At 40.5% G+C, this 26,544-nt stretch overlaps 1 protein-coding gene across 1 annotated transcript; it reads right to left on the reverse strand.

Annotated features, from left to right (window-relative positions):
• Positions 1–315: 315 nt before the first annotated feature.
• Positions 316–20,760, reverse strand: LOC307250378 (Wilms tumor protein homolog; the record flags this gene model as incomplete). Its single annotated transcript, XM_080027444.1, has 8 exons — positions 316–437; positions 631–720; positions 1,164–1,253; positions 1,677–1,821; positions 6,465–6,564; positions 13,687–13,789; positions 15,797–15,919; positions 20,295–20,760. 8 exons carry the CDS (start codon positions 20,758–20,760, stop codon positions 316–318), a joined length of 1,239 nt encoding a protein of 412 aa, XP_079883570.1.
• Between the last annotated feature and the right edge of the window lie 5,784 nt (positions 20,761–26,544).

Genomic DNA, 26,544 nt, shown 5'->3' on the forward strand with positions numbered 1-26,544 from the left:
CTGAAAGCCACAGAACAGTTTCTAAGACAGCCTGTGATTAACCCACAGACATCTGAACGATCCGGCCTGTTGACAGTCCAATCTAGTTTGTAGGAAAATCAAAATGATACACATCTACTATTAAGCATTTTAAAGCGACCCATTAGGATTCTACTGTGGCCCTTAACAGAAGCTGGTTTCATGGGCGCAGGGGGGGGGGGGGGGGGGGGGGGCCTCACCAGGTTTGGATTAGCCAGAGACAGAGAACATAAGCAGATGGAAGCCAGATGTTTACATGTTAGAATGTGATACAGGTCGGACAGAGCATGAAGACTTTCAGATGGCCAGCTGCAGCTTGCTCAGGTTCCTCTGGTGCATGTTGTGGTGTCGCACCAGCTCATCGCTCCGGGCAAACTTCTTCTGACAGTTGGGCCACCGGCAGTTAAACGGCTTCTCGCCTGAAAGAAAAGAAAGGGATGGATGGATGGAGAAACATTTGTTTGGTGATGGCTTGAATGTTACCAATGCTAATTTTTTAATGAAAATGTTACGCAGTTTAGCTTTGAAAATATTTGAATTGTCTTTTGCAAATGTATCTATGTAAAACATCAAATGGATGAAGAAGAAATGGAAAAATTAAATGTTACGCACTTTTACCTGTATGAGTCCGGGTGTGTGTCTTAAGGTGGTCAGACCGAGAGAACTTTCTCTGACACGTCTCGCATTGGAAGGGTTTAACTCCTAAACACATGTACAGTATGCATGCACACACACAAACACACACACAGCACACAGCACACGAAAAAGCCCAAGTTCACACACAGACACCGACACACACACACACACACACACACACACACACAAAACACATGTTCAACATCACACACGCAGAGAGGGAGATAGAAAAATACAGTAGAGCAGAGGCTTGCATGTAAAGCCATTCCAAAAGTTTGGCCAGCCTTTAGAAACTGTATCTGGGGGCAAGGTCAGTGTAGTGCATTAAATGCTAACTGCACACTTAAAAAGACTGCATTGTCCACACAATGGCTGTCATGCAATCAGCAGAAGAGAGCAAACACAGAGAGAGAGAGAGAGAGAGAGAGAGAGAGCAGATTCAAAGATGTGAAAGGAAACATTTGAAAATGTAGAGCCAGAGGGACAGACTGAGCAAAAGGGAATCAAACCTGTGTGCCTCCTCTGGTGTCGTTTGAGCTGGTCAGAGCGAGAGAACCGCCGGCCACAGTCTGTGTACTCACACTGGTACGGTTTCTCCCCTGGAACATGGTAATATCAAGGACACGGAAAGTTATTTTACCTTTAATATGTAATTATTTAATTTCTTTCTTCTTTTAATTTGTTTGATTAGTCAATCGATAGAAGAATGTATCGACATTTTTACTCTTTTTTGAGACATGCATTGGTTTGTTCAACACTAACTCTCTTGCATCAGATTTAACTGGGAATCCAAATGCACTCTTTATTTTACAAAAACAGGAAGTCCTTTCTGGCAACAGCAGATAAGAAAAATTGGGGCCAATGGAAACATCATTTAAAAGGTTTGCTTTCATAAAGACACAGAGAACACTTTTAAGAGGGAACACGTTGGTGACAGTCACCATATGTGCTTCTAGGAAACTGTGGCACTTACAATGCTATAATTTCACATATTTAGTGCACACTTTCATTTCTTTTTTCACCTGTGTGTTTGCGACTGTGCATCTGCAGATGAGAAAGCTTGAAGTAGCGTTTGTTGCATCCTGGGTAGGCACACATGAACGGACGCTTCTCACTGCTCTCTGACCGCACTATGGCTGGAGCGATGCTGGGCACCCGCCGCACATCCTGCACGTACACATACACACACACACACACGCACACACACACACACGCACACACACACACACACACACACACACACACACACACAAATCAAACAGTTTAATTTAAATTCAAACCACTCATGGCAGAATTAGCTAAAAAAAAACTCTCTCTGGACATCAGTAATTGAAGCAGTAAAATGTAATTTAGAGAAAACAGACGATTAATTCTGTCCTGTGTGTAAATAAGAGCACGTGATGTGCCTGGCTCACGGGGGTCATTTGAATAAAATGCTCATATATTCATTAGATGGGAATTAGCAGTAAAATGACCCCAAGCTGACTGCAGCCCGAAGGGAGCAGTTAGTCACGCCGGTTAGACAGACACCCCCTTCCACAGCGCCCCATTACAGCTCTGCTGGAGAACAATAACACGTAATAACACATGCCCATAGAAAAAGATCCACAGACTAGTGCTTTTTGCATAGTAGGCCTACATCTACTGTTTTTACTTTATTGTATTACTTATTCTCCATGACCCTCTCATGACACCAGCATTGCAACCTACCCTTACTTTATTTTGCAACTTTAACTGAACCCACAGTAAGGGGTGTTGATTAGTGGTTGTAAACCTACACCCCCCTCGTCTCTCTCTTTTATTTTAAATTTTATATTTTTTCGTCCATGCTTGTACTCTGCAGTTGAAGATGGCTGCCCTCTCCTGTGTTGTATCACTGTATTTGCTCTGTTATGTGCAGCGAAAACACAAATAAAAACTAGAATAAAAAAAAATTAATTAACACCATATTTCAGCGCTTTCTTTACACCTCCTCTTCTACAACTGTTTACTGCTCAACCTTAAAAAAAAAGGAACCCATTCCTCCTCTGATTCTTTTCTCCCTCAAAACCCTTCTTTTCTTAGCCGTCTTGCAGCCATCTGCTCTTCATTTCCTCAGTGTGTAGGATAATGACCGGAGAGAATCAGAGGTCAGCCCTTTAGCAATTAGCTCCAGTTAGCAGCTATTCCTAGGAGCGTTACAGTCAATTAACTGACATGTTCATCCTTTAAACTTAACATTATACTGAAACAGTACGATATGAAAATCTTAAGTGAAGTTGCATGATTATAACCTGATCCCAACTCTACTGTATACACTGATGCCTAAAGGCTCAAGGCTAGAAATGTATTATGAATTAATAAAGTAAAGTAAAAGTAAAAAAATCCAACACAGTGTTAATCCACCTCATTACAAATAAGACCATTTAAGTAGCCTGTGGAGGTTTTGACCTCTATGGAGAAGTTTTTTATGAGTGGGGGACACACTCTGGTCTCACATTGGTCTGCGGATTCAATCCACCAGAGACAAAAAGTAATGCAGAAGAACACTGCTATACCTGGATGTAAACAACGCCAAGTTTTATTCCAAATGTTGGAGAGGTTGGTTTGTTAGGCCTCGTTGAATGACATGTTAACTACACAGGGAATCTTTAATCATTACATGCATGATTTGAATTGAGAAGGAATAATTATTTTAAGCTAACCAATAAATGCTTAATAATTTAAGAAATCATAAAAACACAAATGCATTCCTGAGATGTTATTCCAACAAAATAACAATGATGAAATATGATATTTTCCTAATAAGTTGTTGAGTTTCAATGTTTTTTTTAATTATTTTACAAATTGTGGGTTCATATACAGTGGAGGAAATAAGTATTTGATCCCCCACTGATTTTGTAAGTTTGCCCACCTACAATGAAATGAGCAGTCTATAATTTTAATGGTAGGTTTATTTTAACAGTGCAAGACAGAATATCAAAAAGAAAATCCAGAAAATCACGCTAAATAAAATATATTAATTTTTTTCCATTTCATTGAGGGAAATAAGTATTTGATCCCCTATCAAAACATTGCTTGGTACTTAGTGGAGAAACCCTTGTTGGCAAGTACAGAGGTCAGATGTTTCTTGTAGTTGATGACCAGGTTTGCACACATCTCAGGAGGAATTTTGGACCACTCCTCTTTGCAGATCCTCTCCAAATCTTTGAGGTTTTGAGGCTGTCGCTTGGCAACTCGAAGCTTCAGTTCCCTCCACAGATTTCCGATGGGATTTAGGTCTGGAGAATGGCTAGGCCACTCCATGACCTTAATGTGCTTCTTCTTGAGCCACTTTGTTGCCTTTGCTGTATGTTTTGGGTCATTGTCATGCTGGAAGACCCATCCACGACCCATGTTTAGTGACTGAGGGAAGGAGGTTGTCAGCCAGGATTTCACGGTACATGGCCCCATTCATCTTTCCCTCGATGTGGTGAAGTCGACCTGTCCCCTTAGAAGAGAAACACCCCCAAAGCATAATGCTTCAACCTCCATGCTTGACGGTGGGGATGGTGTTCTTGGGGTTATACTCAGCATTCCTCTTCCTCCAAACACAGCGTGTTGAATTAATACCAAATAGCTCAATCTTTGTTTCATCTGACCACATCACCTTCTCCCAATCATTCTCTGAGTCGTTCAGGTTCATTGGCAAACTTCAGACGGGCCTGGACATGTCCCTTCTTGAGCAGGGGGACCTTTTGGGCGCTGCAGGATCTTAATCCATTACGGCATAGTGTGTTACCAATGGTTTTCTTGGTGACTGTGGTCCCAGCTGTCTTGAGATCATTAACAAGCTCCTGACTTGTAGTTCTGTGCTGATCCCTCACCTTTCTCATGATCATTGAGACCCCACGAGGTGAGATCTTGCATGGAGCCCCAGACCGAGGGAGATTGATTGTCATTTTGTGCTTCTTCTATTTTCTAATAATCGCACCAACAGTTGTCTCCTTCTCACCCAGCTTCTCGCCAATGGTCTTGTAGCCCATTCCGGCCTTGTGCAGGTCTACAATCGTGTCCCTGATGTCCTTAGACAGCTCTTTGGTCTTGCCCATGATTGAGAGGTTGTAGTCTGATTTATTCTGTGGACAGGTGTCTTTTATAGAGTTAACGACAGGTGTCTTTTATACAGGTAACGAGTTGAGATCAGGAGAACTTTCTTAAAGTGAAAGGACTGTTCTGTGGAGGCCAGCATCCTTTATTGTTGGTAGGGGATCAAATACTTATTTCCCTCAATAAAATGCAAAATAATTTATATATTTTTTTTTATATGATTTTCTGGATTTTCTTTTTGATATTCTGTCTATCACTGTTAAAATAAACCTACCATTAAAGTTATAGAACACTCATTTCATTGTAAGTGGGCAAACTTACAAAATCAGTGGGGGATCAAATACTTATTTCCTCCACTGTATATATTTCACACCCAACTTATTAATCAAATTATCAGTTTTATAATTCATCCTTCATTTATTTGTTATTGAACATTTTGGGTCATGTCTGGCTGCTAGACGTTTTAAAAGATTGTTTATTTAAGGTATCAACTAAAATGCTTATAGATCAAATGAAAATAGCTGTGATTTACACATTTCTGAAGTGATTCTTGATCATAAGATTCAGCTTTGAACACGCCACGTAATCATTTTTGCTGCTCATGAACTAACATCAATGACGAATGAAATTCCACGACTGTCAACTGTATTTCCTTTGGCGGTGACGGAGAATTAGCGCAAACCCCTTTAATACAAATGACAGAGTGAAGCGTCACATTGCTACTCAATCTGTTATCTCACATTTTAGCAGCTCTTAAATTACACTTTGAAAAGGCGTAGTAGAGTGAGAGTTTGTTTATTCACTTGCACTGAGCCAGACCTCTCTCTCTCTCTTATGTGTGTTTTGTGCAATCCATTTCTATGGAAAGAAAAACGACGGAACAAAGTAAAAAAAAAAAAAAGGAGAGTGGTGAATGATGAAACAGGCCCCCAAACGAAAGAAAAGAAAGATCTCCAAAAAGTCCCCGCTGTGGAAGGAGAGCAGGTCTGGAGAATCTCTGCTCCCATGTCCTTTAGAGCCGCTGACAGACAATAATTAAAATCTAATGATTTATTAACGTGCTGACCCTCGTATGGAAACTGTATCTTTACCCAGTGTAACCTTCTGTGTGAGTGTGTGTGTGTGTGTGTGTGTGTGTGTGTGTTCGTGTGTGTGCGCGTGTGTGTGTGTGTGTTTCTCCCCGGCTAATGGATTTGTGGAAAATAATTTGTCTTGGCCTTAAGAGCTGCCTTTAAAAAAATTGTTGATGTGCATGTGTAGGCATTGGTGTGTTTGTAAATCTCTGCTCTGCTACATCTCAGTATGTCCTCCACACATAGTCTGGTCCTTGCATCAGGCTCAACTCCGCTCATCTCCTCGAGTCAACTCATTCAAAAAAATATATTAAAAAAAAAGTTTTTTTGAGTCACTGATGCTTTGTTGTTTCCTTAGCTGACTTTAATTTTCAATAAGGTTTTTCAAAAAAAAAATGTTTTAACTGTGGGTAATTTTCTTTTCTTAACTAGTGCAAGCCTTTTTATTATGCATAATTTATGTTATATAAAGGCACATGCTATACTCTATTCAGGGCTTGTGCAGGGCTTTTCCTGTCCTAAAAGACATTGTTGTCTTGTAATGTATTGTCATGTTTTGTATTGTACTGTCTACTGCCAAGAACGGATTGATTGATATTTAAGTGTGTGTCTTGACAGCAAAACAAAAATCAACAGGCAGAGACAATGTTGTATCAGTGTGAGTCTTACCTGTAGGCCCCTGAAGACTCCATGAGTGTGTATGCGGTACTGCGCGCTGCAGCTGTACACCATGGGAGTGCTGGGGTCACTGTCATAGCCTGCTGTGTGGCTGTCGACACAGAAGAGAGAGGAGAGGGATGATGATGGTGACACATATTTTCAGGTTTTTACGACATAATAAACAGGTCATTAACCCGGAAGTGAAAAAAACCAGCGCAGCCATACTCGCTCCAATAGTAGACAACTATTCGACTCCAAACTATCAGAATAGGAAAAGCCCTGTGTGCCTCTAAATCCTTTTTTTACGAAACACCAAATGTCTCCAAGGTTAAGACGTTTCCCACGTGGACGGCTGCCACATATGAATGTAGAGCGGACGAGACATCAGATAACGAGATGCAAGAACGTGATTCGATGTCATAAATCCATACAGTGTTGCAAACCCTGGCAGATATATAGCGCATGGACTGCTGTTCGACTGCAGGTAGGGTCGTGAAGGAATCGTTACTCAATCGTGTTCCCCAAGTCACATGCAGCCCGTAATGCAAAACACAGACCAATCATTTGTAGACTGTTGAATTATTTTCTTTTTTTCTTTTGTCAGAGCTCCATACATCCAGCTGAAGCCTGGGGTTGTGTGTGTGTGTGTGTGTGTGTGTGTGTGTGTGTGTGTGTGTGTGTGTGTGTGTGTGTGTGTATGTCTTGTGTAAAATACTTGGCCCAAGAGGCCAGACTTTGACTTTTTGGCCCAATAAGCCCAGACACAAAATCAGCTGGCACATGCACAAGGGGAGGCTTTCACATTCAAACTGAACCCAGAGACACGTGTCGGGGTGACTTTATAAAAGCATGTAACTTTAAGGATGATTGCAGACATCATCTCTACAGTAATTTACTGTGGTGCTATGCAGTATTTTGTTAAAGTTATAGTTTCCGCCTGCTTAGCGATGTGCTTCCAGGGTTAGCATGTCAGTCAGTACACAGCCACTTTGTTCCTGAGTGATGGATAGCCATGTTACCATGTTCCCCTGAGGATGAATCATCATGTTTGTGAACCCTCAAAACCAACGACATTCATAAGCTTCAACTGTATTTGATGTTTGGTGTTAATGCGCTAATAAAGCATGCTTACACACTATCCTAATTTGGTGAACATAGTAAACAATTAACATGTTAAACATAAGAACTTTAGCATTGTCATTGCTAGCATGTTAGCATACTAATACAACCTCACAGAACTGTTTGCGTGGCGGAATACTTTTTTACTAATTGGTACAAGATTTTTATCACTACTGATTTTTCTAAATTAAATCAATTAATCAACTGAAGTTTGGTGACATCTTCAAATGTCTTACTTTTCTGACCAGCTGTCTACAACTCAAGGATACTCAGTTTAGAATTGTATAAAACAGAGACACCCTAAAACCCTGAAACTACTAAACTACTAGAACATTAAATCATAATGGAAATTAAGAAAACAACAAAATATATTTCCAATTGATTAGATTTTTTTTTTACCAATTAGATTATTAATGTTATTACTAGCTACCACAGACCCACACACAGTATATTAAGACACAAAGAGCTTGGAGTATTTCACTCCCTCACAAAGAGCAGAACAAAACATGCTGTGTGTGACGCAGCCTCCAGCTTTGCCTCATATCTTCTATGATAACACACAGAGAAACAGAAAGCTCTTGTCTATGAAATGTGTTATATTTCAGTCTGCGTAAACCAAACCAGGAGGATGGGAGTTTGCATCCTGTGCTGCTACTGCAGTGGGAATGTGCAGTGTACGGCGGAGCGGTCATAAGGTGCTCTTTGTCGGCGTCGCCATTTGCCAAGGACAAGGAGTAGGCCTAGACACCAGATTAATCAAAATGTCTGCTTCTTTGGCCTATGTTCATTCATTCATTCATCTTTTTTTGGTATTTTGGGCTCTCATGGGCTCTTAAAATGGTATGTAAACAAAGGACATGTAAACAAAGGGGGCCCACCGTAGCTAGCAACATGCCCGTTTACAGCGCCTAGGCTGTGTGTTAACACTGGAGTTTTTCTTCAGTGCACACACAGTACGGACAGGTAGCAGACCACAGATTTCACAGATTTTGACAAAAAAGGGTTTTTGACTACAAGTATCTCCAGAATCTCTGACTCCACCTTAATCCATAGACTAGAAAATTGCTTGCTAAGAGTGAGCAAACAACGATCAGATTCATCGAACTGTAATTAACACGTTGGCGGTGGAGGATGTGTGGTTCAGAGTTTAGGTTGAACATTGGGAACGGGCGTATCTGCTCTTCCTCTCAAACTCAACTCTGCGGATTTTCCTCTGAGACTGGGTCCACACAGTTAGAGCTGAGCACGGTAACTGTTATCACCCTGTTGGAAAACCCTTTTCAGTGCTTATGAGCTCACGTAGAAAAAACCCAACAGTCTATGGGCCACACCACTTCATCGCACCTGCAATCATGTAAGTACAGTCAGCAAATATCTGATATCTCATTTACACACATACAGTATAGTCACATTTACTTCTTCCCAATGGAGCTACCCCCTAAAAAAGCACAGACATTCCTTCTCACTGCCACTTCTTTGTGCACATACACGTCGCCATCAGACACACACACACACACACACACACACACACACACACACACACACACACACACACACACAACTCACATTCCACACACACACACACACACACAACTCACATTCATCTGTTAAATATGATGAATGCCAGTTGGCTCAGAAAGGTATTTGTGAGAAGACACAGACACAGCAGCATGCAGCCACGCAGGTCACGATGACATAAAGTACAGTGCATACTATCCGGAATGTTTTTAACTCTGTGTGAACAGAGGAAGTTGATTCAACAGTGGTTATTCTTAACTGGTTTCTAATGTATTTCTGCTTTAACGTAATAGTAAAAGGAGTGGTCTACCACATGGGACTTAAGAGTTCCTTTAAATTAAATGACTTATACATTTTTTTTTTAATCTTTTTATAGTTTGGCTTTACCCCATTTATGACGACACCGCTGGCTAAAACGTACACCATAGCTGTCGGTCAACACTTGTCCAGAGTCCAGAGTGAGATATCTTTGCATTTGCAAAACCTGATTTGCCATGAACTGTAGTATAGAGTTTCATGGTTCCCAGGAGACCACCTGACCTTCTAGTGTGTAGCTCCATTGTCAGGTCTACATGTCCAAAGCATGTCCCTCCAAATGACACGCCTTGCTCCATGATGGATTATCACTAGCTGGCAGCGTAGTGGTTGAGATGTACAGTACAATACAAACGCTTCACCCACAGTTCAGCTGCAGGAGCTTTGTTGCAGGGGTCAGCCTCACAACTCTTTCCCCTCGTTTATTAGCCACCAATGCAATCTATTATCAGAAAAAAGGGCAAAATGCCAAAAAGCGAAGCTGGAATTCTGTGAAATGTACACTGCACGTAGAATTTCCAGAGAAATGTGTTTATAGTTAATGCAAAGCAGCTTTTCGCCCCCAAACAGCCAATGAACTGTGCAGATGTTAGCTGCAGCCAGCTACAGTAGCGACATACATACACATGACATGTATATGTTGAGTGTGCGTGTGCATGAGTGTCAGTGACCATTCAGACTGAAACTTACCAGGAGCTCCTGCTGTTTCTCCTATTACCCTTTTCTTATTTACACGTCTTCATTCAGGTTCAAATGTTGATCATTTGCGTATTTGCCTCATCTCACACTACCCGGCACATCTGTGTCTATTTGCAAAAACTTATGCTTCCCTTCTAAAATTGGCTTTGTGTTTAGTCAGAACACACTTTTACCTTCGACCTTTGTATCTTCAGATGTAATTAACTTGCAGGGTTGAGTGTGTGAAGCTATATGCATAGCTGAGCTGCCTTTAATTGTCCTCCATAGAAGCACTCTGATGAAAGAGTCATCACGCAAACTCACACACACACACACACACACACACGCACACACGCACACACACACACACACACACACACACACACACACACACACACACACACACACACACACACACACACACACACACACACACACACGCACAGAGAGTTGCAGCTAAGGTGGAAGAATGTGCCTCAGACAGACACCAAGAAATCTCAATTCTCCCATAACAGCCATCTTTCATTAAACACAGCAGACTCCACCATCATTATTCAGACCTGTCATGTGATTACACACACACACACACACACACACACACACACACACACACACACACACACACACACACACACACACACACACACACACACACACACACACACACACACACACACACACACACACACACACACATACAGTGGATTTATAGTGCTCACCCCCTCACACCACAGCCCCTCTATCACACCACCTGCAGGCTTGCAGCAGTCTGGATGGGGTAGCTGTGGTGCCTGGTACCCTGCTCATTACACAGCTCTTATTTTACAGTACAGCAGGGGCACACAGCCAGCAGAGCACACGTTGAGCTATTTCTGCTGAAGTACTGTTGGAATGGAGGCTGAGCACAAGCTTTATAGGTGTCTGCTTTGCTTCTCTATTGCTGACTAACACATGCTTTGGCCTTTATATCCATTTAGTGAAAGTTGTCAGTCCTACTTTTCTGACTTCAACACGCAGTATGTTGTTCCCTAAGAATCCCATGTGGTCTCAACAACAAACAAAAGACATAAGAAGATACTAGTCTAGTTTCCATTACAGTGATAGTTGCCATGGATGAACAATCGGGAACATCACATCAACAGAAAATTCCAAGACAAAAACACATCATGCAACCAGAGATGCAGCGTGGGAAAAGTGCAATAAAGTAAAAAGCCTTTGAAAGCTCTATTTACCAAATTATTTCCCAAAATAACTGGACTTTAGTTTTGGGATATCATCCTCTGAAATGAATGTATGTCGCCACATCAGTACAAAGCTTAATTAAATAAAACAATCTGGAGTAGCATATCTTCCCAGAAACAATGTCTTCATTTTTTTTCGAATAATATGTTTTATTAGTTATTCCAATGTAAACTGTTTAGGAAAATGTGGGCACAGCATTTGATTTACAGTACCACTATTTTATTGTGTTGGAAGCAGAAATCTTGAAACCTGTACAAATACAACAAAAACTATCGTAGCTCCAGAGTTAATTCGTGATGTGGACAATCTAAACCTTTATAGATTGAAAAAATTCACAAAGTTCACTTTCAAAACTGCAACTTTTACTGTAAGTCTCCTTTCACATGATGTGTGTGGTGTGTGTGTGTGTGTGTGTGTGTGTGTGTGTGTGTGTGTGTGTGTGTGTGTGTGTGTGTGTGTGTGTGTGTGTATGGATTAATAAGCACTCAGTATGTTTTCATTTCATGTTGTTCCAGCGGGCCAAGCTGACGGCATGCAGAGTAAACACAGTCCTGTTGGTACCAGGCTGCAAGATTAGACAACTGACTCAACTCATATGAGTCTTCCCAGTCATGTGTGTGTGTGTGTGTGTGTGTGTGAGAGAGTGTATGTGTGCATGTGTGTGTGTGTGTGTGTGTGAGAGAGAGTGTATATGTGTGTGTGTGTGTGTTTGCTGAGCTGATATCAGTTATGTTTATGACAAAGAAGACCCTCAGTCTGAGACTTCTCAGGAGGACAGCTTACAGTATGTCTCTCTTACTGTGTAGGACACACACACACACACACACACACACACACACACACACACACACACACACACACACACACACACACACACACACACACAAACAAACTTCACTATCCATCTCTGCTAAGGTGTTTACAGAACATTCCTACTGTCCATGGAAAACACAGTGTCAGTGGCATGTGAGGAATGTTTCATTTACAATCATTAAAACAAGCAAAGAGCTTGGAGAGTGTGCTGGTGCAGCAAGGTGTGCCTCCCTGAAATGTTGAGTTTAATAAATTCATTGGAAGCTCATTTAAACCTGTATGAGAGGAATAGGTACATACAGGTAGTGGCATCTCCTACACACACGTTCCGAGTGAGGTGGTTGTTTGTTTGTGTGTGTGTGTGTGTGTGTGTGTGTGTGTGTGTGTGTGTGTGTGTGTGTGTGTGTGTGTGTGTGTGTGCGTGTGTATTCTTGTTCAGTCTTTATAAATCAAATTAATAATAAATGGCTTTGCTTTCTTTTTCATGGGAGACACTATGTCAAAGTAGGAAAAGAACAGGTGTAAATGATAAAATGAAGGATGACATGCTATCTAACTGTCACACAGTCAATGCTTGAATAGAGCCATCGTTAAATGTGATTAGTAACATCTGTGCTTTTCCTAGAACAACAAGTCAAAATGTATGCTGCTAAAAAAAGACTTAAAATGAAACAACATGAGCCAAGCTGCAACTATACGTACATAAATCGCCTCTTCACAGAAGTGCTTAGGTTTAATGTACGGTTTGACAAGAAAAAGGTCCAATATAGCCGTGGTTTGTCTCGGCAGTGATGGGTGGATACATATCTACAATGTAATCGTTGAATCTTTTGGAAAAACCGCTTAATGTGACTAAACAAAATGAGAATAAGTCTGCTGTCACCGCAGGTTTTTACTTTATTTTCTGTTCATTGGAAAACACTCTTAAAATATTACTAAAAGATTATTTTCCAGACTAGAAATGCTTTGAGATTTGACTTAGAGAGCTGTCATAAGGTCATTATTTGGCGTCGTACTGTAGGTCTTCCCACGAATGATCGAAACAGACGATCAAAGAAACAACAACGTGATTTATAATATTTTAAAAATATTTTCCGATCGGTTAAGCAATCAAGTTTTACTTCATAACTTCCTGCCATTGTTGGTTCACTTCCTTCAATGGCACCAGGACTTTCCTAGGCGAATTTAAAAAAGCTACCTACTTTGGATGTAAACAACTTCAAAAAAGTAAGATATTATACCACGCTTCTCACGGCTGAATTAAGCACGCATATAACTAAAACTGTCGATAAGTATCAAGGGGAAAACGAAAAGAAAAAAAACAGAAAAGGAAGCGACTATGGCAGACAGACCTGTCCTGAAGGTGAACATCCTGTTCAAATCCGCATCCTGCCACCTTTCACTGAATGACTGCAGGTTGTAACGGGACAATCAACAATGCTTTTTGAAAAAAAAACAGCTTAAATTGTTGCTGTTTGTGAAATAGATCATAAAAATAGGCCAAGGAGGGTGAGTAAATGTGTGTGTGTGTGCGTATGTGTGTTACCTGTTGTAAGGGTTCCTCAGCAGCAGAGCCTGGCTGCCTGCACAGCTGTCTGAAGGTGTGTGGCATCCGTAGACTGGAGGAGGTACGGGGTACTGCTGGTCGCCTTTAGTGCACAGATTACAAAGACACACACACACACACACACACACACACACACACACGGACAGGATATAAAACATGCTACAAATGCAGTATATGTGTTTATCTGTATGCGCCATCAAAGACTGCGGATGATGTCAAACTCATCCATGACTCACTCATGTTTTTCTTCTACAAATAAAGAACCTTTGCTTCATGTCTCTCTCTCTCTCTCTCTTTCTCCGAGCCTCCCAGGCATCGCAGCAGATCCGCTCCCTCGACATTTCTCAACATTCCAAAATCTGTCTCAATTTCACGATTCTGACGCTTATCTTTGTCGTAAAAATCGGCGGAAATTTACAGCACCAGGCTCCATTGAAAGGAACACCATTTAAATATTTACCAATAACGTGCACAGCGGAGGGGATTAGAGGGAGAGGTGGGCGGATGAAAGAGTGCACGAGAGGAGGAGACCAGGGAGTTTGTGAGTCAGGATGTGGCTGATTTATACCTCCGACAGGCGAGGTCAGCGCCGAGACGTTAGAATAAGGGGACAAGACACTCCCTAGGTGAGGGCCATGGAGCTGCCATACAGACGCAGCTGTGCTTTAAATACACATCAAGATCTACGCTTGTTTCTTATTGAAAGAGACTCTGGGGCATTGTTTTGTTTTGCGTTTTTGTGACTACTGAAGGATAAAAATACCCCAAATTATTCTGGACAAAATGTGTCAAAGTTTTTTTTTCTTCCCATCTGCGCAGGAGAACTTAGATTACAGGAAACACCCTGAGGCTTGAACAATTTGTAAGATTTGTGTTAGAAGTTACATGATACATATAACCAACTGTAATGTCTGTTTGGATTAGGGGGAGCTGACTTCCAAATGTATAACGCACACGCAATTGCCATACAAAGGATAAACAACTAGCAAGTAGGCCTACATATGGTATTTGGTCAATATTGACTTGAATTTCTTTTCAAATATCTCTTCTACTATATTGTCTCTTCTTCTACGATATTAAGTCATTATGCATTCAAATTAACCAAAATCTTCCTAAATTAACTTTTTTATTTCGTATAACTAAATTAAGTGGTTGTAGAGAATAAAAACAAGCTAAAATTGTCCTCGAGCTAACTAGCATATTAGCAGCAGCAACTACCATCCCAGCGTTTGTCATAAAATCAATTGACTTGTGGCAAAACAACGTTAAAATGTAGTGTAAATGTATTCAATGGTAAATGAATTCCTTATATTAATTTCAGTATAGATAAAAATAATAGCACTTGAAAATACACTGAGCTTAGTTAAAGAGATATAACTTTCATTCTTATTAACTATGAACTGTAAATCAACTTAAGAAAATTGTTTCTAAAGGCCTTTGCACAGCGGGCGCGACGCGAATAAACGCCACGTAAAAGCGAATGTCCCAGAAAAATCTAACTCAGTTCGAAAAAATAACAGACGCAAAATCACGAAGCGAACGTACGGCGCTGGTGTGGAAGCTTGTATTGACTCTGTATACGTTCGTTAATTAACAAATTAATCGCACGATGTGCAAAGGCCTTTAAACAAATGTGTTAAAATAGTCAAAAGAACTGGAAGAAAGAAATTGGTGGATACTGTAAGTTAGAGTGCAGTATGTGCATGCTAAGGCAATGATTTCTATGTGTAGAATAATTAGCCTCTAAAAAACACAGATAGACCCTGCAAATCACACACTCTTTCTTTTTACTACACTACATACTAAAGTACAGAACAGTTTTAGGGCCACAGGAGAGAGAAAAAAATCAGATAAGGAAGAAATGATATTGGAGTTAGTGGGGCATTTATGTATTTTCAGCATACTACAATTGATGTGCATGTATTGGGACATCCTAAATCTTCTTTTGGCATACTAAATAGTACGGAAGTATGGGAATTGGAATGCAGGGAGAGTTTCCCAGTTGAAAATTTTGACTCCCCCCTTTTTTTTCTCAAATTCACTGTTTGTGCAGTTGTGTGGGGACGGGGAGCAAAAGGTGGTGTCTTACCCATAGTGCTTTGCTGCGTTAACGCGTCCTCATGTTTGAATGAGTGGTTGGAGAACTGGGAGCTGTGGTGTGTAGGAGTGTGGCCGTAATTGCCGGCTCCATCGAATGCAACCGCGCCATAACCTACAACACAGAAACATATAGAAAAGTGAACTCACATAGTCAAGTGGATTAAAGTGAAATCCTTCAGCACACATCACTTACTCTTGATTTTTTTTTTAAATTGGATCACCAGCTACAATCACGTGATGCTGGCCTTTTATTTCATTCGCTGACTAATCATTACAAATAGTTCGACATAAAAAAAGGCATTTGTGTGTTTAATCTTCTAAAGTTTCAACACAATCCAACGTTTAAAGACATACATGCCTTTTTGTGTAGAACTTTAATTATAGGCTGTATTGTTCAGAATCTAAACAAATACTGCCTGCATCAATATAATTAATGTAATGCTTTAAAACACATAAAACACACATTTAAAAAAAGTTAGTTTTTTTTCACAGGATTTGCTACATATTTGACCCCGACCATTACTCTTATCTTCTGTGACAGTTCGGGGTTATTGAGTAAATCCTCAATGACACTTTAAAATGTGGAGAAAGATATGAAGAATTGTTTCCGCAAATGACAATTTCATTGTATCCCAATAATGTGATGTTGATTTCAAATTGTGGATAGATATCCTAATTATGCCACAAAAATATTAAATGTATAAAGTCTCTTTGCGGCTCCTGACACACACACACACACACACACACACACACACACACACACACACACACAGAGTTGTTGTTCGGAAAAGACTAGAGCTTCGCCTGACATCTCGGACAAGATCTGACTCATGACTTCGACTGACCTTAAGGCCACAACATAGTCCCATAAATCACCCACATGCCCACACTCACTCACACTCCACACACACACACACACACACACACACACACACACACACACACACACACACACACACACACACACACACACACACACACACACACACACACACACAATCTTTCACTCTCACTCTCACGTACATGAGTCATTAATTAAAATGCAGCACTTTCACTCACTTTTCTCTGTGGATCATTGGGTGAGAGGAGAGAGGAGGGAGAGGAGAAAAAAACCCTCATTAAACATCTCCATTTATCTTCCACTCACCCCTGTCTGACTCCTCTGTGTGTGTGTGTGTGTGTGTGTGTGTGTGTGTGTGTGTGTGTGTGTGTGTGTGTGTGTGTGCGTGCGTGCGTGCATGCGTGCATGCATGCGTGGGTGCAGAACTCTTTTGTTGCCTTGAAGTCCATCACTGAGGTGACAAGCGATGAGGTGAATTTGTATTCAAGTGGAAAACCCAAAGTCTGGAAATACCCACAATACTTGTGTTCTCTTCCCCTGTGCCACAGACTCAAAATGGAGATTTTTTAATTTTAATTTCTAACCGTTTGGAAAACTTTTCCATAACTTAAATTCCTTGATATTTATTTTATTTTCCGACATGACACTGTATTCATGTTCCCATTATAAAACACTTTTCAGCCGTGTCTTTGGATCAAGCATCATATTTTAAGCACGAGACGTACTGTTAAAAGTTATAGCAGCTTATCCTTTCATGCTACTGTAGCACTTTACTGACATAATGCGCAGAGCTGTTAAAGCTATCTCAATTTCCAGACAAAATTAAACATGTAAAATAAAAATGTGTCCTTCCCGTTTTTTTATTTATTATTATTTTTTTTTTTATAATTGACCAACCAAATGTTGTGATGGCACTGGCAGGCCTCTCATAGCAAGCATACAGTCCAAATAAAATGCACTGTATATTATAGAAAAAAGCTAAATCCTTCTTGTGGGGAGTTTACAGTGATAGTCTCAGTGACCCTGCCCCGCTATCAGCCCTACTGTGTGACCCGGGTCCTGCTCTTAGTGTGTTTGTCTGTGCTCGTCCAGCCACAGCGGGGCAGCAGATAAAGCAGGTTAGGGGTCGGCTCAGCTCTTTGATTACAATGTTATTCCTAAATGATCTGCTTGATAAGCATGTTATTGCTAATTAATCTGTTGGGTAACCACCAATTGATTGGTAATCCTACATGCGAAACATCAGGGATTAGATGGGGTCGAGACTAGAAAATTCAGTATCACGTGTTACACGATGCATTATACACAACACATTCTGCACTTGAATCCCATTAGTGACCTCTGACACATTTCAAGACTAATGTTCCCCTCTGTCACATATTATTCAGCAAAACCTATACAGGCTTTACCAAAAGAAAAGGAAAGTCAAATGATTTAAATATGATATTTTAAAGTGATGTTGCAGACTAAAAACTAATTGAATAGAGCTAGGAACTACTGTATTGTGAGATCAATGCAATTAAACTCAATAATCTCAAATCTGTTCAGTAAAAACAGAATAGAAATTAATGCAAACATATTTGTTCTTATCTCATTCTGAATCCAACACAGACTGCTCTTATCCACTTGTGTTGAACAATCTCAGAAAAAGTTCAGTGTGGTAAATTTTTTTACCAAATAAATATTTTGAGGATTTCAGCTATCTTTAAAACTTTGTTCAGTCTTTTAAATGATTTGATTAAAACTAGCTGTGGAGGGGGCGCCCTTAGCTCAGTTTGTCGGGCGTTCCACCCCCCCTATACACCTTTGGAAAATTCAAACGGCAAATAAGAATGATTAGGTGATGCCTGATTCATTAAATTACTACTGGAGGGGAAACATGTCTGATGCAGCATTTTATTGAGTCGCACCTCAGCCTACACATTTTTATTTATTTATATAAAGTATATTTTTATTTATTTGATCAACATAGTAAAACATTATTTAAGAATAGAAGAGCCACATATAAATTCAGCAGACACACTTAAGATATTGTCACACAAGTGTCAGGTCGTTCAACGCTTCAGGACCCTTTGTTATGTGTGCAGTCGTTTCCACAGGCCTGATGGAAAATAAACTCGACCTGCTCTTCGTTTAGAACAAACTTCCCTTCTCTCCTCCGTCATCAAAGAAGAACTTAACATAAACTCCTGAGTCGGAATTATTAGGATCTATGTGTGTGTTGATGCTGAGCAACAAATATTGAATCTATATGCAAATGTAAATATTGCATCCCAAAATCTGAATTCCAACGCAAATACCAAGACATATTAATAACAAAAAAAAATGAATGAAGATTATGAATGTGTTGAGCTTTTCATTAATGAAAAAAAAATAGCAAGACCAAAGCTGTGAACCTTGTGAAACATCAACTAACTATGCAAACTAACTAACCCAAACTGACTCCAGAACAAGTTCATTCTTTTTTAGGCATCACCACACCGTAAGCATTGCTATGCTTGGCTTAAACATTAATTGCCTAAATACTTAACCAAAGCAATTCCTTAGTAAGTCACACCTGGATTTACACAGTCTGCTAAGTTAAGTTACCATCAGTTTTATTTTAAAGAAGAAAGCAGGGTCACCTTTCTACATTTAAAGGTACTTTTAAAGTGTTTTCTTCCTTAATGAACTGTGTGTGGTTTAAAATAGTTATAAACTCTGTGGCGCATTACAAAATAAGGAGAAACTAAGGCCGACATGGCGGTAAAGGCAACAGATTGTCCAGTTTTAACCACGCCAAACAATATTTTTCATACATTACAGGTTTAACACTAGCGATGAATCTATTTGTGACTGATGTTCTCTAAATCATGGTGCCTCTAATTTACATAAGATGGGAACATTTCTGCAAACTAAAAAAATAGGGTAACATGAGTAAACAGCACTTGACTGAGAAGAGTCCAACAAATTTAGCAGGTACTCATCCTGGTTTTACATTTAGACTCTCTTTAGAAATTTGATGCCGTTTGTTTCAACTATATATTAAAAACTTGCCCTCCGGATTAGATTTGAAGGTACTTTTTACTTTATTGAAAAGTGATCAACACATTTTCAATTGAATTGTTCTTCTATTAGTCTGTTGTTAATTTCTTTGTATCCATCCCCGGTCTGTTTTATTGTTGGGCATCTGTTTTTCTCTTTTATTATCTGTACATGTAAGTTGTTCTTAAATTTCGTGAAAGGCACTCGTGAATAAAATGTATTATTAAAATTATTATTACTTCTGATGAAGAAGGTGAAGCTATCAGAGAATAACTAAATGAAGCCGAAACAATGTTAACATTAACAAATGTGACTTTAAAATGGGCTATGACACTTTGTAATTACCTAATGATATCTAGACCGAAAACACACACACACACACACACTCCAGCCTTGCCGTGTATACTTCTTCCCACTGGTGTATACTTCTACCAACTCCTGTTCGGATATGTAATCCATATGACCAAGTCTTTTCCAATCTAGGCCTGCTTTGCACTTTTTATTTCTGTGATATTGTTGTTTTCTTTAAGACCTTTTTGCTTCTCCTTTTTTAAATTTTAGTTTTACATGTTATAATAATGAAATAAATTGAATCAAATCCAATCAAATCATTAAGCCCTACCTGTCTGGTTGCGGGCCGCCTGCTGGGTGTCCATGCAGTTGGTCAGGTAGGGTGGGTTGCTGAACATCCTGCTGGGAGGCTGGTGGTGGTGCGGGGCTGTGACGGACGGCGGCTGGGTGGGGGGTGGTGCCCCGAAGGCTGCCCCGTACCTGCAGGCCCCGGTGCCCGTGAACTGCCCCGAGAAGTGGACGGTGAAGGCGCTGAGGCCGCAGTGAGGGTCTGTCTCGTGGTGGTGGGGGTCTCCGCTGGCCCCCCAGGTGGGCTCCTGCTTGATGAAGGAGTGGTGTGGCCCCAGGGAGGTGTGTGGGGCGGCCAGGGAGGAGTACGGGGAGGCAGCCGGGTGGAAGTCCAGTACTGGAGCCCACTGAGGGGCCGTGCTGACGGGCAGAGCCGGGCAGCCGGGGCTGATGGGGCCCGCCGGGAGAGGGGGCAAGAGGGAGTTCAGGTCACGCACGTCTGAACCCATCGCGGTCCAGGGCGGATAACTAGGACAAAGGTAGGCTATTTTTAAATTGGATCCGTCTTCCTATAGTTCTCTACCTGTCTGCCACCTTTGCCTGAGCGTCTTGCTGACCCAGACCCAAATCAGCCCTCCACCCCTCTCTAAATCGTTCTGTCTTTCTGTCACTTTAAGAAAACTTTTTCTTCTCTTTCACAAGTCTTGTCCGGTTCGGTTATGGCCCATCGGTTGTTTACAACACCACAGTCGCTCTGGAAACTCCTTAAGTCCACAAGAAGTTCATGGCGCCGAAGCAAAGTAACAGTAGTCAATTTACCTTAGCGGCAGCACCAGGTCAAGAACTAACAGAAGAACTCAACAGGTTTGGATGGTCACTGTTTGTGTCCACAGCAGCAGCAGAGACAGAGAGTATTAGGCCCAGGGAGATGGAGTTCACTCAGGGAGGAGAGACGTCTGTGCTCAGAGCTTCCTCAGTGAATGGAGAAAGAGGAGTGGAGGAGGAGTGAGGAGGAGTAGCCCTCTTTTCCCCTCCACACTCTCAGCCTGTGTGTGTGTGTGTGTGTGTGTGTGTGTGTGTGTGTGTGTGTGTGTGTGTGTGTGTGTGTGTGTCTGTGAGAGGAGGGTGGGAGGTGGAGTCAGAAGGTGATGAGGGACAGGAGCCCCCTGATTTCATTCATCTATACGCTTAATAGTGCGCGCACACACACACACACACACACACACACATTAATACAGACACACACATTGAGAGGAAAATATAGACTATCTGACCTCACTGACTTAAATAAAAAATAGCAATTACAGTATAATTATAATTGTTTGGGTAATATTAAAAGGAAATCCTTATCATGAACATTTCTCTCTCAGCTTTTTGAGAATAAAAACATCCCATGAACTAGGCCTAGTGCGTTGTTCCACGAGCTATAAATCGAATTTATTGCTGAGAGCTGATATTTTTAGAAAGTAAATTTTACCCGGGGTCAGATGCACATGGGCTAAATATATTTTTTAATCAAGAACCATTAGGCCTACACACACTATTTTAAGACGTTTACGATCGGAAAAAAAAATCCCCATAACATGCCCAGAGATAACCCAGCGTTTAAACCTTGACATTCACCTGGAATGCAAAAAGAGAAATGAATAGCCTACACTTGACTCCTTCAGAACATTAGGAGCAGTTGACTGCTTACTAAAGCGTGATTGATTCATGTAGGCTATAGTTCAGAAAAAGAAAGAAAAGAACGGGGCTTAATTTAAAGAGTTAAATGTCGGCCAGCGGGTCGATACATTTCGTGGATTTAGGCTTCAAGGCCTATACGCTTATTTTAGTTTAAAAATTATTATTATATTAATGAATTGAGGCTACTTTTATTTTTGCAACAAGGATAGGCCTACGATTTAGCCAAAGCTGCTGGTAGTAAAACCGCCTTTACAGAAGGCCAGTGACCCGACATCCTATCTGATTTATTATGGCCAGGAAATACGGAAGAAAACTCGGACATAGGCCTATTTTAAAGTGAAGGATGACGCCTTTTTTTCCTAAATAGAAATAAATTAATAAGAAAAAATAAGGCTTTATTATTCAATGGTGTAGACCTATCTATTTTTAACAGTACAATTATTATTAACTAAATCATAAATGATTGTGGTTAGGTTACTATTATGGACGCAGTAGGCTATGGCTTAGAGACAGCCGGTTTTCCTCTCATCCAGATTTTTCTTTATTCATTAGCCGCGATGATAAATGTCCCCAAAGTATCAGTTAAAAGTCCGTTTCGTTTACTATCTTTAGGTAGCCTACATGTAGGCTATGTGTGTGTGTGTGTGTGTGTGTGTGTGTGTGTGTGTGTGTGTGTCACCTTGAAGGGAGGATGACGTTCATGTAATGCAGATCTTTTATGACCAATGTTGAAGCTCTCAATAAAATAAAATAAAAGACGGACTGCAACCGTTCACTTTCATAATAACACGCAGCCACCGACTATTAGGCCTACAACCTTAAAATAGCCTATTTTCTTTCCGCGGTTTGCGCTGTTGCTGAATAGGCTAACCTACAAAATAGGGTAGCCTACATGATAGCCTAAGTGATTTTTTAAATTGATTATTATAACGATCAAATAATGCGCCGCCGCCAATAATCAAAGATTTCAGCTTGAGAAATGTTGCAGTAAACTCTTTTTGCAACAAATTCGACTATTTTAATTTTGTTCAAAACAAAATTTTTATGACCTGTCTGGAGAGCGATCACTTCTCTTTTCCTATCTTGCCTTTCTGATAAGCCTACTACTCATCATGTTACAGTAGGGGCTTACCCAGGACAAGTAGGCTGGAGACATGCTCATGACCCTCTAGTCATGATCCACAGAGCCACAGAGAATCTGAGATGATTGTGACAAAAAGAATTACAGCAGGAAAAATCTGTTTGGACACTATCCAAACTGATATTGCTTGATTAAAAAAAAGGTATATTTGTTTTTTATTAGGCCTAAAACATCAGTTAATTATAACGATAGCCTATCATGCTGTGGTTGCCATCAAAAATAAATCAGATGCTTTTAAATGACTACTTTGTTTTAATAAACTACACGTTTATTGTTATTGTTAGTTATACATATTTTGCTTGCAATAATGTACAGATTAACACGAAAAAGAAGAGTGAATCAGTCTGATTGACTGCTGTGCTGTATATTCAAATGTTTTGGGTAAAGCTGACAGGCCTGATAAGCTTGATTTGTTTCTTAAGGTTACTGTGACACAGCAGCCTGTGGTCTGCAGCTTGAGAAGAGTCAGCTTCTTGAACAGGAAAAACAATGATGTCAAGCTCCTGATGTCAAGGGACATGTGTCATCTTTGTCACCTACAGCCAGTCTGAGCCACAACATCCACATGTGGGCAATGAGGGAGTTGGATGAGTGGAGCTGCAGTCAGGGGCAAGTGGCATGAAACTGTAGTTGACTGACATAGGCTACGACACCTGTCAATCAAAGTAATATTATTATAAATAATAATAATAATAATAATAATAATAATAATAATAATAATAATAATAATAATAATAATAATAATAATAATAATAATGTATTATGTTCACTTTTTAGACCCTCTGGTACTGTGTGGGTCAAATTGACCCGAGACTTTGTTGGGGTCTAAAAAGCTCTACATTAATAAAAAAATAAATAACATTTGAACTTTATCTCAATTCCAAACAATATAAAATGTGTGATTAATCCTTTCATCTTATCTTTGTTAGATAGAATTTTTCTTTAAGTAAAAAGATAAAACAGGTCAATTTGACCCGAACAGCACATAAGGGTTCATTTGTATATATAGCACACGTTAAAATACAATAAAATCTCAAGCCATCACACAAGCTTTCATATGCACTTAATAAACATCCATTTTCGAAAAATAATCAAGACAAAAATCATAAGGAATATTATAAGTTTTTCAGGTCCAAAAACCTTCCAGGGATGGTTTTCAATGACTTCAATACAATCTAAAAGTTGATCTCAATCCACTTGGTTTACAGACACTTAAGATTTCCACATTTACATTTGTTTTTAGAGGAAACGCCTTAAATTCAAGAGAAAAAAAGTTAAATATTGCAAAAACGTTTCTTTGCACTTGGCTGAGATGAAAAAGTTATATCGATAAAAGCACAATGCAACAAAGTGCAATGCAACGTGAGATCTGTGAGGAGTGATGAGGCAACTTAACCTTCCTCTCATTCATTCATTTAACAAACAAATGCCTTATTCACAGCATGTTTTACATCGCTTCCCAGCATTTGCGTTTCAGTTCACTCTTTCGATGACACCTATTGTGCTCTCTTCTCCTGCAGTGGTTCCACTAGTTTGGCAAGACCAGCTTGATCTTGCACTATTTAAATTCTCTCCTGCAGATCAGTCTGGACTTTCTCCAATCTCGGTGAGGAAGAACCCGCCCCCGCCTGTTAGTTGAGGGCAGCCCTGATCATGGTGATGGTTCATGTAGTTGTTGATGTCAACATGGATCAACGAATAAGCTCTTGAGATATGTCCGTGGTCTCACAAAGCTATTATGACTACACAAACCAATCAATAGCTTCCTTTTAATGCAGGCCCTGATTGGCTGTGAATTTTATGGTTGGCTCCTTCCCTTGCAGACTGGAAAAAGGCAAGACTGATCTGCGGGAGATGAAACTAAGGGGAACTCATACCAGATCCGGCTGGCCTCGCCCGGCTACGGTTAAATGGAACCCGACTGGAGAATTATAGCCCCACCAGCTGTTTATCTCGTTGCATTCTACTACTAAGATTCACACAAAAGTTGTGGATGGAAACATGTTTTCTTTAACAAATTTTCTGGAAAATTCATTTTTATAATTTATGTTACAGTTGAAAAAGGAACTTGATTTATTTTTCATGGAGTCAACTAGTGGTCAAACAGTTCAACTCCAGTGCCAATGGGCATAAAGGATTAAAAGAAAAGCAGGTTTTTACAACAGTGAATGCCAACATTAAAAAAAATTATGTATTTGTATATCATCTTCGCAAGGCAACCACAGTACGGATGAGTTTAGGGAGAGATCATGGTTACAGTAAGTTCAATCAATCTGTGGACTGTGGTGTGATTTATGTGAACTCTGACCTTCACACACACATACTTTGCGTGTCCAGACAGTAAATAATGGGCCACTGAGAGCTGACATGGGATATGTAAACCATGCAGAGAATAAGCCATTTTAAAATGTTCTTTCTTGGAGCCGCTAGCTTACAACAACCATTTCACCCGGTAGCATTATTAGCTTGTCAACAAGCTAATAGTCTCCAAACAATCAGCTGGCTAGAGGGGAAGAGCGCACATTGTTGCCTTAGAGTAGTCCCTATGAACTGGACACATTTGTAGCCAACCTGAAAAGAATCACATTATTGTTTTCTGACCTTTGCCTTCTGTCAGTTCCTGTGTCAATATCTTTCTCTCATAAGGCGTTGTCTGTTGTCCTTGACCAATTACTGTATGTCTTTTTTAAAAGTTATCTCTCTCTCTCTGACCAATGTTCCAGGTTTTGCCAGCTGTCTTGTGGCCATGTTAATCAGCTACCACGCACGCACACACGCGCACACACACACACACACACACACACACACACACACACACACACACACACACACACACACACACACACACACACACACACACACACACACACAGCAGTACCAGAAACCATTGTCAGTAACTTTCACTTCTCCATCTACCATCTAAAGCACCGAAATGGTTACCTTTTAATCATGTTAAAATAGATTGCATTGAGGAGAAACAAACACAACAGAGCCTACACACAGGAGAACTCGACAGAGATGGAAACACAATCTAGAAAGCCACTGGGACACATGTGTCAGTGTCAAACAGCTGGACACAGTTAGTCTTCTGCATTATTAACTGATACTTTTTCAAGGCAAGTCCTCGGCGAGACTTGAACGTGATGTCTTGATTTTTTCCCATTCAAGACAAATGGACTCTCAGCAGGCCAAAGACGCTGGCCGACTGCCACTGTTGGACACAAACACACACATACACACGGACTGTCTGAAATATCACAGCTAAAGTGGGTCCCCCCCCCTCTTAGCGGAAGTGTCCACTCAGCGCTTTTTTGTTCCCATCATGCTCTTCTCCTGGAACCAATTACAGCACTGACATGTCTCAATTTGTTTTACACACTGGACTCAGCCGAAGCGGGGCGCGTACAGTTAGACAGCAGCCGCGCTTGTTGTTGTTTACTGTGTGTGCATTACAGTCATTGTCTGT

Source organism: Ammodytes marinus, assembly GCF_949987685.1.
Source record: "Ammodytes marinus genome assembly, chromosome: 5".
NCBI lineage: Eukaryota > Metazoa > Chordata > Actinopteri > Uranoscopiformes > Ammodytidae > Ammodytes > Ammodytes marinus.